This window comes from Pelophylax lessonae, assembly GCF_965119305.1.
Source record: "Pelophylax lessonae genome assembly, chromosome: 8".
In the NCBI taxonomy this organism is placed as follows: domain Eukaryota; kingdom Metazoa; phylum Chordata; class Amphibia; order Anura; family Ranidae; genus Pelophylax; species Pelophylax lessonae.
The window spans coordinates 210580011-210596418 of NC_138775.1; the positions used below are offsets into that span (position 1 = coordinate 210580011).

General features: G+C 42.9%; 1 protein-coding gene across 1 annotated transcript in view; it reads left to right on the plus strand.

Annotated features, from left to right (window-relative positions):
- LOC309562224 (uncharacterized protein) overlaps positions 1 to 3251 on the plus strand; it is a 121428-nt gene extending 118177 nt beyond the window's left edge. Inside the window, exon 19 of the mRNA XM_082266349.1 lies at positions 2769 to 3251. Coding sequence (XP_082122475.1) covers positions 2769 to 3144 — 376 coding nt within the window. The 3' untranslated portion in view covers positions 3145 to 3251. The remainder of the gene's footprint in view (positions 1 to 2768) is intronic.
- Positions 3252 to 16408: the final 13157 nt, after the last annotated feature.

The window sequence follows — 16408 nt, forward strand, 5'->3', positions numbered from 1 at the left end:
ATTTAAAGTCAAGAAACAGTCTAGGGGTTTTGGTTTTTTGTAGTTTTATTTGAGAACTTGGATAGGAAAAGGGATGAGTGGGATACTCCAACTTGGCACCCCCTTTGTCCCTATTCTTCAGGGTTCTACACGACACCCCCTTTACTGTAATTCTCTCTGTGTGAGCTGGCCCCCGGATCCCTTGACTTTGCTGGAGTGATCCCCCTTCCTGAGCAGACCCTTTGGCAAGTCCCTTAGTACTCACGGACACTGTTTTTCCCGAGAGATTCTACCAGTCAGTTTCACTGGATCCTCTGCAGCTCAGCTCCACACCTGGTTCACTAGGCCGACTGCCTAAGACCACCTTCCTCATACACAGCAGGAGGAGAGACAGCCGTCTGCCTCCTCCTGGGACTCTGCTTCCCGCCAAAGACACCCTGTCACATGCCCCCCCCCCCCCCCGCTTTTATTAGCAATCCCAGGATGCATTGCAAGAATGCCCTCCCACTGGGATTCCCACAAAAGCCAATGTGTCACTGGCTGGGTTTCCTCCACTGTCCAACAAGCTCCCTCATTGGATACAGTGGGGACACTCCCTCAGACCCAGTGAATCACACCTGGAAACATGTGACAGGCAACCTAATAGATCAGAAAAAAAAGACAGAAAAAATAGAGGGAAAAGGCAGCGCTATGGTCACAATACTAATGTATGAAAGGCCAAAGAGTAGTTAACTTCAGCTAGATAAAACAAGGCTGCCAGCACAAAATGACACTAAAGGCATATAAATATATAAAGTGAAGCGCCAAACAATGAGCCAATCTAGAAAAAAAGCAGTTGCATGCAAATCTAGAAAAATGAATCTTGACAGAAAAAAAAACAAGTCCCCTCCCGCTGCTTATAATGACAGCCGAGCGGCTTCTCAGCTGCATCGGTTGTCATCACAAGACAGCTGACCGTCGGCTATGGACGCCAGTACCGGGATGATGCCTCTAGCTGCAGGCATCACTCCGGTACATCACTTTCCCGAAATATTGGCAATATCGGTAACCTCAGGGGCCAATTCCAATATATCGGGGAAAGTGCAGATCGGCCCACGATATATCGGCTTTGCCGATAATCAGTCGATCCCTACTGGGCACACATGGATATAAGGGGGAAATCTGCTGCTTATTTCTGGATGTAAGGGGGACTCTGCTGGGCACTCCAGGATGTAAGAAATGAATCTGCTGGGCACTCCTGGATGTAAAAACAGAATCTGCTGGGCACTCTTGGATGTAGGGGAGACTTTTTTTCAGTCGCTGAATATTTGTAAATTATACAATGTTGCCCTTGTACTGAAATGTTTGGAGACCCCAATGTAAGATAATTACTGCATTGTGAGTGAGGCTATAACACTTCTATGCTGATATTGGTCATTTTCCAATTTAGCATTAAGCAGGTGCTTCAGGGTGACCTTGGCCCCTTTCTATCTATTGCTGCCCTTAAGAGAAGGTGCAGGAGTGTGAAAAGTTAACTGCAACTCACCTGCCCCCTGGTTTCATCCTGTACTAGTTCCCATCTTTACTAAAATCCCCTATGTAGGAATAAACATTGGGGGGTGCACCAGGCCTTACCCAAATTGAACCCCAAACCTCCTTCTCCCTCTCTAGAGAATGTCCCAGAATTTGTTTTTTCTTTAAAAAAAATAAAGGTGTTGTGCTAAATCATTTAGTTTTTATTATGAATTATTGTGTCAATATCTCACGATTGTGGTGCAGCTTTGTTTAAATTGTTTGAGCAAGGCTGAGTTCACACTGGCATTAAAAGCAGGCCTGTGAGAGGCGTTAAATACGCCCCTATGCACAAGATACAATAGTGCTGTGCACACTATCAAAACATGAAGTGTTAGGATCGCATCGCTTCAAAATTAAAGCCTCTTGTCAAGTCAGGAGGCATTTAAAGCTTTTCAACGCCTCCCATTCAAGTCTATAGTAACGCTTCGCAGATGCTCTGGCAGGCAGTGACGGGGCGTTAAGATTAGCTTATTAATTGTAATGGAATAGGCATTTGTGGAGCAGTTTAAACGCGCCTTAACGCTCATCAAACACTTCAGAACAGCCCATATGGCATTTGGGGAGCGTTTGTTAAGCGTCAGAAATTTAGTCAAGTGTGAACAAGCCCTTACACAAGCGCAATATTTATTCGTTTTTATTGTTTTTTCTTTTACCTTGTTCTCGTAGTGAGATACAGTTTTTATTACTATTACTGCTTCTAACACACTCACCAGGCTTGCAAAACTTTTTCAGGGGCAGCTGCTGGGAAGTCAGATTTTCCTGGCATAGGCATTCCTTGCAGGACTACATCTTCCAGAAGATTTTTCCCTACACACTATGGGGAGATTTACTAAAACTGATGCACACATAATCTGGTGCAGCTCTGCATTGTAACCAATTAGCTTCTAGGTTTTATTGTCAAAGCTCAATTGAACAAGCTGAAGTTAGGAGGTGATTGGTTCCTATGCACAGCTGAACCAGATTCTGTGTGCACCTGTTTTAGTAAATCTCCCCCTATGTATGCATGTGGAGAGGGACAGAGAGGGTGGGTTGGGGGGTAGCAGGAGTTCTACAGTAGGGTAGACAGGGCTGACATGGTGAGATACACTTTATTAATGCCATTGAAAGAGATTTATTTGAGTGACAGAGGCAGGAGATTCTGTGAGATTCCCACACTCTTCTTCCCATGCTGTCACTTTGTTTAGTAGGAAAATGAACTGTTACAGTACTATACCTGTCCTCTCATCTCTTAACAGATTTGGAAGAAGCAGATTTCAGACACTGCAAACTTTCTTTATCGGCTACATGGATGAGATAGCAGTGGAAATTGGTGTGCGGCCTAATATAATAGTTCTATTTTTTAAAGAACCCAGACTTGCTTGGAATGTTTTCTTTGGCCCTTGTACCCCTTATCAGTATCGTTTGACAGGCACAGGGAAGTGGAGTGGAGCTAGAAAAGCAATTCTGACCCAGTGGAGCCGAACTCTGAATCCAGCCAAAACGCGTGTTGTTCAGAGGTTTACTGAATCTCAGTCAAAAACAAAAAAAATAATTGTCCTTTTCCTATTGGTGGCAGCCATTTTGGTATGGGTCTACTATGTCGCCTTTAAAAATCATCAGCAAGCGTCTTAAATAGAACTTGCGCTATGGAGCGAAATCAGCAACTGATTAATACAAGTTAAATGAAAAAAACATTATCCGTATCTGTAAACAAATTATCTCAATTATCTGTAAATCAAATTATCCGGACAGACTGGTTTGCAAGGAAAGTTTGCCTTGGCACAGCTTGGCAAATGAAAGAAAAAAAGTCATGTGGATGTTGGATTGGAGTTTGTAGGAGTCTCTTGATTCATCTTTGCTGGGAATTTTACTCACATATATGGATGACCTTAAAGCTGAAGTTAATTGTACCTACATTTTTTAAATTAAAAATTAATAATTTTTAAAAAATATCCTTTTTTTCATTACTTCCATTATTTTACACCCGGTGTTGTCTCTCTGTGCAATGCAGGCTAACCATGGCTGGTGGCAGGGTCAGCAGGGGGCTGTATACAGCATCCTATATCATAGCATCCTGCCTCAGTACTCCACTCAAGAGCCCTCAGCCCTGATGTAAGCAGTGAGTTGGATCTTTCATGCAAATCTCAAAATACCTTATCAGGTGTATGTTGTCTGGAGGATTGGCCCTTTCAAGACAGACCGTGTTTGTATGCAGACCACTCTAGGAGATGTTCTCCATGATTAAAAGAAAGCCATTGAATGAAAGGGGCAGACCGGAGACAAGCAGGCTGGGAAGGAAAGAGCCAGATGATGCTGACTGTCAAAAGAAATGAGAGAGGCTTTATAGAGTTGATTAACTAAGGGCAAATTTGCTTTTAGGGATGGGCCAAACACTCCCCTGTTCGGTTTGCACCAGGACACTGCGAGCGGGGGAGAAGTTAATTTGAACATTCAAACTCCATTAAAGTCTATGGGACTCGAACCTGAAAAATCAAAAGTCCTCATTTTAAAGGCTTAAATGCAAGGTATTTTCCAAAAAAGTATATGGGGGTCCGGGTACTGCCCTGGGGGACATGTACAGGAGCATGTTTTTACAGGAGCAGTGATTTTAATGATGCTTAAAGTGAAACAATAAAAGTGAAAAATCCCTTTAAATATCATGCCTGGGGGGGACCCCCTAATGTGCCTGCAAAGTGGCGCATCTGTACGATGTACTTAGCCCGTTGCAGCAATACTGACATTTCTAAATGTCATTTAAACTTGCTCACGGCTGTAATGTATTGTCGGCTCCCTGCAATACAGATTAAAAAAAAATGAAATAAAAAATGAAAAAAAAAAATGGACTAGGGTCCCCCCCCCCCCGCCCAGTCTCTTCGGGTCTGGTATGGATTTTGATCTGGTATGCTGAAATTATAAAAAAAAAAAAAAAAAAAAAAGAGTCCTAGTGTTTAAAATTCGATTCAAAATTCAAATGGCATGTACTTGTCATACAGTTTGCCGTCTTAACGACCAGGCCCTATTTTGCAATTCGGCACTGTGTTAATTTAACGGACAATTGCGCGGTCGTGCAAAGCTGTACCCAAATAAAATTGATGTCGTTTTTTCCCCCACAAATAGAGCTTTCTTTTGGTGGTATTTGATCAACTGTGCGATTTTTTTATTTTTTGCGCTATAAACAAAAAAAGAGCCACAATTTTGAAAAAAAAAAGAAAACAATATTTTTCACATTCTGCTATATGACATTCTCAAAAAAAAAAAAAAAAAATTAAAAATCAAAATGTTTTAACATTTTAGGCCAATTTGTTTTCTGCTACATATTTTTGGTAAAAAAAAATGGCACTTAGCGTATTTTGATTGGTTTGCGCAAAAGTTATCGCGTTTACTAACTACGGGAAAGATTTATGTCATTTTTATTCGTTTTTTTTTTTTACCAATAATGGTGGCAATCTGATTTTTTGCAGGACTGCGACATTGCGGCGGACAGATCGAACCCCTGACTGATATTTTTGACACTTTTGGGGGGACCAGTGACATTACTACAGTAATCAGTGCTAAAAATATGCACTGTTACTGTAATAATGACACTGGTAGGGAAGGGGTTAAATGTGAGCCTAGGGGAGTGATTCTAACTGTGGGGGGGGTGTGGCTTCTGAAATGACCATAGAGACATGTGATACTATATAGAAGGATAGATAGATAGATAGATACAACTTTATTGTCATTGCATAGTACAGGTACACAGCAACGAGATGCAGTTTGGCATCTACCAGAAGTGCAAAATGTAGCAATCGTGCAAAAGTGCAGATAATATCTAGCATATTTACAGTGCAGATAACCATCTAGCATAATTAAAAAATATATATACACAAATGAATGTGAAATATTGGGCAAAATGTACTGTAATGATAAAGATACATACAGATATAAATAGTGCAAGTGTACTAAGGAGTGAAAAGATATACTATGTAGTATGTACATGTATAGTACAGAGGTTATATACAGTCTTTTGTTTGTGTTTGTTTTGTAATGATTAGCGGTGTAATGTTGAGTTCAGTAATATGATGGTGGATGGAAAAAAGCTGTCCCTGAACCTGCTGGTTCTAGTGCGCAAGTTTCTGTATCTCCTTCCTGATGGAAGGAGGTTAAACAGTTTATGACTGGGATGCGAAGAATCCTTGATGATGTTGTGAGCTCTGCGCAAACATCTGCTGTGGTGAAGGTGCTCAATGGCAGGTAATTGGGTGCCAGTGATGCGTTGAGCAGTTTTGACCACCCTTTGCAGTGCTTTACGTTCACTCACAGTGGAGCCTCCGTACCATACAGTGATGGAGTTGGTCAGGATGCTCTCAATGATGCAGCGGTAGAAGCTCGTTAAAATCCCCGGGGACAAATGAGATTTCTTGAGACTTCTCAAGAAATACAGACGTTGTTGTGCTTTTTTTTACCAGAGCTGACGTGTTCAGCTGCCAGGACAGATCCTCAGAGATGTGAACTCCCAGGAACTTAAAGCTGGAGACTCGCTCTACCTCGGTTCCATTGATGTTGACTGGTAGATGTCTCCTGCTGTTGGATTTCCGGAAGTCCACAATGAGCTCTTTGGTCTTTGTGGCATTGAGAGTCAGATTATTGGTGGCACACCATACTGCCAGATTACAGATCTCTTCCCTGTAGGCCGATTCCTCATTGTTTTCAATCTGGCCGACCACGGTGGTGTCATCCGCATACTTGATAAAGATGTTGGATTTATACAGAGGAGCACAATCGTGGGTGAACAGGGAGTAGAGCAGTGGGCTCAGGACACAGCCCTGCGGTATGCCAGTGTTCAGAATGAGGGTTGAGGATACCTGGTTTCCCAACCTGACAGATTGGGGTCTGTTGGTGAGAAAGTCCAGAATCCATCTGCAAATGGAGGTGCAGATACCCAGTTCCCTGAGCTTAGTGATCAGTACAGTGGGGAGGACTGTATTGAAAGCAGAGCTAAAATCAATGAACAGCATTCTAATGTATGTATTGCTCTTATCCAGGTGGGTGAGAGCAGAATGAAGAGCTGTGGAAACTGCATCCTCAGTTGACCTATTCGGGCGATAGGCATACTGGTGTGGGTCCAGTGTAGGTGGTAGGCCCGCAGTAAGGTGATTCAGGACCAGTTTCTCAAAGCATTTCATAACAATAGGGGTGAGTGCAACTGGGCGAAAGTCGTTCAAGTATTCAGCAGCTGAGTGCTTAGGCACTGGTATGATAGTAGTGGTCTTCAGGCATGTTGGTACTGTGGCTTGAGCCAGTGACAGATTGAAAATGTCAGAAAAAACATGTGCCAGTTGTCCAGCGCATGCTCTGAGAACACGTCCCGGTATGCCATCTGGGCCAGCTGCCTTACGTGCATCCACTCTGCTAAACACTGAATAGACGTCCGTTATAGAGAATGAAAGTGAGCTGTAAATAATAGCAGAGTCCATGGTTGGTGTAATATGTCCTGTGCATTGGTCAAAACGAGCAAAAAAGTGATTAAGTTCGTTCGGTTGAAAGGCACTGCTGGTTGATTAAGCTGTAGGTTTGTAGTCTGTGATTGACTGGATGCCTTTCCACATGCGTCTGGGGTCAGAGTTGTGGAAGTGCTCTTCTATGTGTAATTTGAATATGAGCTTTGCTTTCCTGATGCCCCTTTTCAGGTTGGACCTGGCTCTGTTATAGTCCTCTACACTGCCAGATTTAAAGGCAGCATCTCTTGCTTTCAACAGGAGACGGACTTCAGAGTTCATCCATGGCTTCTGGTTGGGAAACCATTTCACGTGTTTGACGGTAGTGACATTGTCAATGCACGTGTTAATATAGTCCAAAACAGATGATGTGTAAGTGTCCATGTCTGTATGAGAGTCCAGTGTAGCCTGTGAGGCAAACATGTTCCAGTCAGTATCCTGAAACTGCTGTTGTAAAGAAGAAATGGCCCCCTCTGGCCATACCTTTACTGTCCGCAGAGCTGGTTTCACACGTTTGATCAATGGTGTGTATTTGGGTAGCATGAACAAGGAGAGGTGATCAGACTGACCCAAGTGGGGGAGGGGAATGGCTGTGTATGCCCCAGGTATGTTTGTATACACCTGGTCCAGTGTTTTATCCCCTCTGGTAGAGCAGGAGACATTGCGGTGAAATTTTGGTAAAACAGATTTCAGATTGGAGTGATTGAAATCTCCAGCAACAATGATAGCTCCTTCAGGATGTGCAGACTGCTGTTTGCTGATAGCTGCATGCAGTTCCTCCATAGCTAGTTTAGCATTAGCATCCGGTGGAATGTACACTGCAGTCACAACAATGGCTGAGAATTCTCTCGGTAAATAAAAGGGTCTGCACTTAATCATCAAATACTCTAAATGAATGGAGCAATGACTTTCAGTAACAGTAGAGTCCGTGCACCATAAGTTGTTGACATACATGCACAGACCTCCACCTCTGCACTTACCAGAGTCCTCTGCCGTCCTGTCCGCCCGATAAACACTGCGACCCCTGAGCTCAATGGCGCTGCTGGGAATGTTGTTGTTGAGCCATGTTTCCGTAAAAATCATGATATTACATTCCTTAATCCGTTTGTGTGATGATATCCGGAGCAGCAACTCATCCATTTTGTTAGCAAGAGACCGTACATTGGCAAGGAAGACGCTTGGAATCGATGGTTGATGCGGGTTTAGCCTTAGCTTAGCCCTGATGCCACCTCGCTTCCCCCTCCTTTGTTTCCGGTCTCGCCGCTGGCACTGTGAACTCGCTGTCCCCCTCCTTTGTTTTCGGTCTCGCCGCCGGCGCTGTGAACTAGCTGTCGGCCGAGCTGGATCAGCAGTCCGCGGTGTTCGGGCGATTTCCCGAGGGAGATCAAAGTCCATTGAAAGTCCGTATCTGTAAGTATTGCCGATATCTAGTAATGCTTGTCGGCTGTATGAGATGTATGCAAGCCCGTTCTGCGTGAATAAACTTGCTGTTGATGGAAAAATTGCTACTAAATCGCAAAACTGGAGAGATGCTGGGCCTCGCGTTGTGCACGCGCCGCCATTAGCCATTGAAGCCACTTCCAGCCAAAGACCTCCAAATTCCCACACCCGAGAGCCACTTCCAGGGACAGACTTGGTTGAGTACTCAGAGGTTCTCACTCATGCAGGGTGTGGTGATCACATGGGCTCTATGATCATTGCAGGGAGAAGAAAGGTCACCTGTGTTTACAACAGCTGACCGTTCTTCTCTCTCAGCGGGGAATGATCGCGGGTGTCAGGCGGCAATTGGAGCCGCCTGCTTGCTGCATTGGCTTCCCCACTGACGTGCGGGGTTAGGAGCGCGCTGCCGGCGGCATGCTCGCCTCCTGAGAGCGGGCGACTTATACCTACGTCGCTTTGCCCAGGAGAGGCTGGCTGCCTGCCACAGTATTAAAGATAAAAAGACAAGGCGCCTCTAAGTGCAGTAGGCTCTGAGTATTTATTAGGTTAAAAGTATAAAAGCACTCACATTTGGTAAATGTGACATTGGGCATAGCAAAGATCTGTCTGGAGTCTTCCTATCCGCTGTGCTGAGTGGTTGCAATGGGGACATCCGGTGATCCGCTTCCTGTAGATGCGTCCTTTCGTCTGTGTCTCAGCCTGGTCGGCATGAGATTTCCTGAAGGCAGGGTGTGGACGCAGCGGCTGGTGTCCAATAGAGCGGGTGGTGGGCGGTTACATGTTTCGGAGCTCAGCTCCTTCGTCAGACCTGGGAGGTCTGACGAAGGAGCCATGATTGGCTAAAGGACCCCTGCCTTTGGCCAATCATGGCTCTGACAGGACATTGTGCTGTGATTGGCCAAAGACTACAGGTCAAGGTGCATGCTTTGGCCAATCACAAGCACTTAATGCACTTCAATTGCGCAGTGCATGATGGCGGGCAAATTTCCTGCGAACGGCCACATTTGTTCATGTGTTCAGCGAACGCACGATCACCCAATGTTCGAGTCAAACTCGAAGCTCATCCCTATACACTTTGCAAGGGAATTTTTCCTTAGCCTAGTAAATGTGTTGAGAATTTACTTGAAACATTACACAATAATGTGCAAGAAAAATGGAAAACAATGAACAAAAAGTATTTTTGCCTTGCACATAATTTAAAAAAAAATCATGAAGTGAAACTTTAGCTTAAAAAACAAAAGGTTGAACAGGCAGGCTTTTTAATGCAGAAGGGACATGCTTTGTCCATTCTGCCTGTCCACTCCTGTATAGTGGGCCACGCATGCACAGTTCACTATACAAATACAGCAATGCTGAAGCTCACTGCATTCCCGCGCATGCTCAGGAGTGAGGTCAACCCCACCAAGTGAATGAAAGCTGTCGTCAATCGAGACCCAGAAGCTGATTGCTCCCAAAATGGCAGTGAGCTTGAGGACACCACATCACTGGATCCAGGGTGAGTATAATTCCACTTTGAAGACCTTTCAAAAGAATGATTCTCCAACGGGTATTTGTAAAAATCTAAATCTCAACTCTTGAATTGTTTTTAAAGTGCAGCTATACCACACATGATTTTCTTGTTTTTTGTTTTTACCTGTATTTTCTCCCTGTCAGGGCAGAAATGCCAGCATGAAAGCTTGACTATCTCCTGCCTGAAGTTAGTGCTGAATACAGACACTCCAAAAACTGTAATATAACAAATGTGCAATTAGAATGACATAAATAAAAATTTTCTAAAAACAATAGTGTTGCGCTTTCCCCTAAACAAAAGGATGAGGAATTGGGGAGAATTTCTGCTGGGAGGGGGGATTTGGAGTGGGGGTAGAGGATTTGTAATAGGAAGGGGACATTTTTTTCGGGGGTGGATTCATGCTGAGGGCATATGGGGAATGAGGGGATTTTTGCTGACACATAATGCTCATACATCATGAGGAGGGGGGGGCACAATTTAGCATGTGTGCCCTGGGCTCTAGATGACCTTGTCCTGTCACTGGGCACTATAATGACACTGAACTACTCTGATGAGAGTATATAAAAAAAAAAAAATGTTAAAGAAAATAAAATAACATGTTAAAACAATTGTTTAAAACATTAAATAAAAAAATATGTATTTAATTATTTTTAAAATACTTTCACCAGTCAGTATCCCTGATCACCACCACACCATTCATATGATGATGCTGTACTGTACTGGTGACAATATGTGAAAAAAAGAATGTGAAAGAATTATTTCATTTCTTCATGTTCCAAGAAAAGTCACCATGCCACTTTCTAATTGTCTCAGACTGTCTACAATCCAAAAGGGGTAATTTGGGGGGAATTTGTACTGTCCTGGCATTTTAAGGGTCTTAAGAAATTAGATCAGTACATCAGGCTGTCAGTACATCAGGATTGATCAGTTTTCAAATATAAATACCATAGTGTGTAGCCTTTAATGCAAACCAATTAATATACACTTACTGGGATTTGTTTTTACCAAATACATGTAGCAGAATACATTTTGGCTGAAATTTATGAAGACATTTGATTTTATTGAATATGTTTTTTAACAAAAATTTGAAAATATATATATACACAGCTCAAAAAAATGAAAGGAACACTTTGAAAACACATCAGATCTCAATGGGGAAAAATATCATGCTATACTGATATGGACTGGGTAATGTGTTAGGAACGAAAGGATGCCACATCATTTAATGGAAATGAAATTTATCAATCTACAGAGGGCTGAATTCAAAGACACCCCAAAAATCAAAGTGAGAAAATTATGCAGCAGGCTAGTCCATTTTGCTGAATTTTCATCACAGCAACTCAAAATGGTACTCGGCAGTTTGTATGGCCCCCACGTGCTTGTATGCATGCCTGACAATGTCGGGGCATGCTCCTTTTGAGAAGACGGATGGTGTCCTGGAGTATTTCCTCCTAGATCTGGACCTGGGCATCACTGAGCTCCTAAACAGACTGAGGTGCAACTTGGTGACCATTCAATGGTATCAATTTCTTCATCCTCCAGGAATTGGCTGCATACTCTCACCACATGAGGCCGGGCATTGTCGTGCACCAGGAGGAACTCAGGACCCACTGCACCAGCGTAGGGTCTGACAATGGGTCCAAAGATTTCATCCCAATACCTAATGACAGTCAGGGTGCCATTGTCTAGCCTGTAGAGGTCTGTGCGTCCTCCATGGATATACCTCCCCAGACCATGACTGACCCACCGCCAAACTTGTCATGCTGAACAATGGTACAGGCAGCATAACGTTTTCCATGGCTTCTCCAGACTCTTTCACGTCTATTACATGTTCTCAAGGTGAACCTGCCCTCATCTGTGAAAAACACAGGACGCCATTGGTTGACCTGCCAATTCTGGTGTTCAATGGCAAATGCCAATTAAGCTCCACTGTGCCGGCCAGTGAACACAGGGCTCACTAGAGGATGTTGGGTCCTCAGGCCACTCTCATGAAGTCTGTTTTTGATTTTTTGGTCCGAGACATTCACATCAGTGGCCTCCTGGAGGTCATTTTGTAGGGCTCTGGCAGTGCTCATCCTGTTCCTCCTTGCACAAAGGAGCAGATACTGGTCCTGCTGATGGGTTAGGGACCGTCCATGGCCCTGTCCAGCTCTCCTAGAGTAACTGTCTGTCTCCTGGAATCTCCTCTATGCTCTTGAGACTGTGCAGGGGGACACAGAAAACCTTCTGACAATGACACGTATTGATGTGCCATCCTGGATGAGTTGAAATGCCTGTGCAACCTCTATAGGGTCCAGGTATCGCCTCATGCTACTAGTAGTGACACTGACCCTGGCCAAATGCAAAACTAGTGAAAAACAATCAGAAAAGATGAGTAGGGAAAAACATTTCAGTGGCCTCCACCTGCAAAACCATTCTGTTTCGGAGGTTGTCTTATTTTTGCCCATCTAGTGCCCCTGTTGTTAATTTTATTAACACCAAAGCAGCTAAAACTGATTAACAACCCCCTCTGCTACTTAACTGACCAGATCAATATCCCAGGAGTTTAATTGACTTGATGCTGTACTCTATTAAATAGTGTTCCTTTAATTTTTTTGAGCAGTGTATATATATTTTTTTCAAAATGTTTGGTCTTTTTTCTTTATATAGCAAAAAATAAAAATCCCAGTGGTGATCAAATACAACCAAATAAAAGCTGAATTTGTGTAAAAAAAAATTATATAAATGTATAGGTACAGTGTTTTATGATGACACAATTGCCAGTTAAAGGATCACAGTGCTGAATAGCAAAAAATGGCCTGGTCATGAAAATCAAGCCATAGGCTCTCAAAATGAAAATAAGAAATAACAGCATATAGGACTCAAAAAACGGAAGACACCAGTGTGTGCAATAACTTTAGGCCACCAAACTCCACCCTACACACATAATGTCAATAAAGGACGTCATCAGGATGACACCATCCCCGATCCCCAGGAAGAAGCCCGGCAGAATATGCTGGTGCTGATGTGGGACTTTGTGGGCATTGGACTGTTGAAACGAAGGTAAATATTCTTTTCCCTGTTTTTGTTCCGCTTTAAAGCTTCTTTAAATTAACAGTGTTACCCTCTACCAGCAGATCAAGAGTGTCAGTTATCACGCCTGAACTCTAGAAGGAAACAGGTCATCCTCTATGGGGGAATTATAGCCTGACATTGAAAATACAAGTACATAGCAGCCCATGTCTGTTCCTTATAGATAAGGAAGTTCTATCTCTACAACTTAAGAATAACTTTTCAGATATATGTAAATGCCAGGTCTGGACTGTTCAGACTACAGTTTTGTTAAAAGAGACATTTCACAAATCTGTAAAAAAAATTGTAAACCTGGGGAAAAAAAAACATGTAAGACAAAGGCATTATGAGCAAATATGCATTGCATACTAGCTCATTATGAAATACTTATCTTAGAACAAAGCTGTCTCAGCGGCGCCCGCACACTGCCGAGATGGTTGACATCTTCCCCGATGTTTCTTCTGGGTTCGTGGGCTCCAGCGCTGTGAGTGGCCGGATCCGCGATGATGTCACTCCCAGCATGCGCACGGTAGTCGGCTGTTTGCGGCACGGGCTCTGAAGGTCTGGCACGGTAAGCCTGACCTTCAGAGTGCATGCGCCGATGATGTCATTGGCTGCATGCACTCTAAATATCTCCTAAACTGTGCAAGTTTAGGAGATATTCACAGTACCTACAGGTAAGCTAACCTGTAGGTACAAGAAAAAAGAGAGCGTTTACTTCTTCTTTAAATTGTAACAGTTTTTAAATAAAATTAAAGGATTAAAGGTACCCAAAATCTATAAATGCTACCTTGTTAAACTAGACACAGAGAGAACAAAGTGATAATTATGAGTAAAGGATAATTAGAAAGAACCAAGTGATAATTGTGAATAAAGGATCATTTGAAAAAACGTAACTTGTGTTGCGGATATTTTGACTTTGTATAACAAAGTGGCTTGTTTTAATCCAACTAATTTGCACCAGCTAATTTAATACTTAGTTTTATGCTTAGAACAGAATGTTATCCAGAAAATGCAGCTGCTATGCAACTATTGTAACAAACACCCACAGTAACTATGACCACATATGGCATTTCAGCTGCTTGTTAAAGACAAATGTAATATGGCATAAAACCTGTAGTTTGAGTCTGACAACTATATTTGCAAACTATGCATTCTCCTTAATTAATGTTGCAAATATCTTTATAAGTTATTTATCTCAAAATTTTTATGCTTTCCATTGTTGGTAAGGTGCTGACGTTTAGACGAATATTGATTAACTCACATTTTTAAAATTCTATTTTTCTGAGTCCCTTGGATCAGAGGAAAATAGTAAGAGGAGCATATAGTGCATATCTAGAGGAGAGTACACACCAAGAGAGTGTACACAGCATCTAAACATTGTGAAGTCATCAGTATTTTAACTCCTATCTGTTGGGGTTTTAAAATATTACATGCTACCTAGTACTGCAATGGCAGGATTTCTATTTTGTTAAATACTGTACAGCGGGTTCTACAGAGAGCTTACAATTTAGAAAAGGCAACAACTGAATACTTCCTGAGTGCACAGGGTTAGGGTAAGAATGAAGATTTTATTATAAACCCTTATGCTGGCGATAGATATGAGCTACATTTTAGCAGTTTAAACCAGTTTTTGATAGCAAAAACATTCAAACCGAATGGCAACTTACAGAACAACACATTACTAAAATATTATAGATCAATTGCAATTGAATTTGGCTAACATATACTAGAATAAACACTAAAGTAGGCACTCTAAGATGACCCCTAATATCACCTACAAAGGTTCTAGTGAGACAAAATTGCCCCAAACAAAGGAAGTATATCGGTAAGTATACAACTGGAAAAATTGAGTTAAAAGACCTGATTTAAATTCAACCACCAAAGAATTACATAGAATATATATATATATATATATATATATATATATATATATATATATATATATATATATAACAACACTCACTGGACTGTAATGAACTAATATTTACTTTAATGATTCAAAAAAGTATCACAAAAAAGTGGATATGTGTGTAGCACCCTCCTAGGTAGTTGCTAGGAAAACCATGAGGGAGGCCCTGTCTGCTTATCGGGGGGGGCCTAATTGTTCAGCTAGGCTGTCATGTGTTTCCAGGTGTGCCTGTTGAGCTTGGGGAGTCTACCCACTGTATCCAATGAGGGCTCTCATTGGACAGTGGAGGAAACCTGGCCAAAAGTACACCAGGGCTTTTATCTACCCCAGAGGGCAGAACCTGCCACAGTGCATCCTGGGAGGGGATATAAGTCTGAGGGGACCACATGACAAGGCGTCTTTGGCGGGAAGCAGAGTCCCAGGAGGGGGGTGACGGCTGTCTCTCCTCCTTTCAGTGTCAGGAAAGGTGTCCTTGACGGTCGGCCTAGAGGACAGAAGGTTGTGCTGAGCTGCAGAGAGGGATCCAGTATGCTGTGGACCGATGTGGAGCTGCTGTGGCAGGGAAGCAGGAAAGCAGTGTCGTGAGTACTGTAAACTGCCCAGGGGTCTGCCTAGGATAGGGGACCACTCCAGAAGGTCAGAGGGATCCAGGAGCCAGCTAACCAGGAGGAAGCTTAGGAAGGGGGTGCCTGAGTCTAAGCCCTGAAGAGAAGTGTGTGTGTAAAGAGGGCGCCGGTGCGGGCCCTGAAGTGTTAAGCATTGCAGCAGATGTATAAGTAGCTACCTCAAAGGAAAGTGTCAAGGGAGCTTCTACAAGGACTTTGTGCCACAGGAAAGTGACAGGAGTCAGTTCAGTGTTAACAGACCGCAAGCCAGCGTTCATTGGCGCCAACCGGCGTTGACCGGCATTCAGCCAGCGTCAAGTCAGCGTCAACAGGCATTTTTTCAGTTGTCCCCCTAATATTGTGCATAGTTGAGCCAGAAGAGTATCCCACTCATCCCTTCTCCCATCCAAGTTCTCAATAAACCTAAAAAGCCAAAGATACAGGAATGATTCTTGTCTCAGTGCTCACACTTGGAGAATATGTCTAATTGTGCTGCTGTTGCTAGCGGTAACCCTGGCGGACCCATATCCAGCAAAACGGCTGGGAATCCTGCTATATGTGCAAATTGTTTAATGTATTAAAAATGGTAGCAAGACTCACATCATACACACCTAAAAACATACATCCACCTCTCTCACAGAATATACCTGTTTAAATAAGCCCCTGTATACATTAATATATATAGTAAGTCAAAAGATCAAACAATCAAGGATAATGATGGTAATGGTGATCCCATGTATGGTGGATAGATGGAGCTATGGGAAGAAAGAGTCCAATGTTTGGTGAAACAAAGAGGAGGAAAGACAAGCTGATAGCCATTTAATGGTGATGTCCTTATGAAAGATGATGGTAAGAATCATAAATGCCAGTACTCCAAAGTGCCAAGTGAAGGAACAAAAAA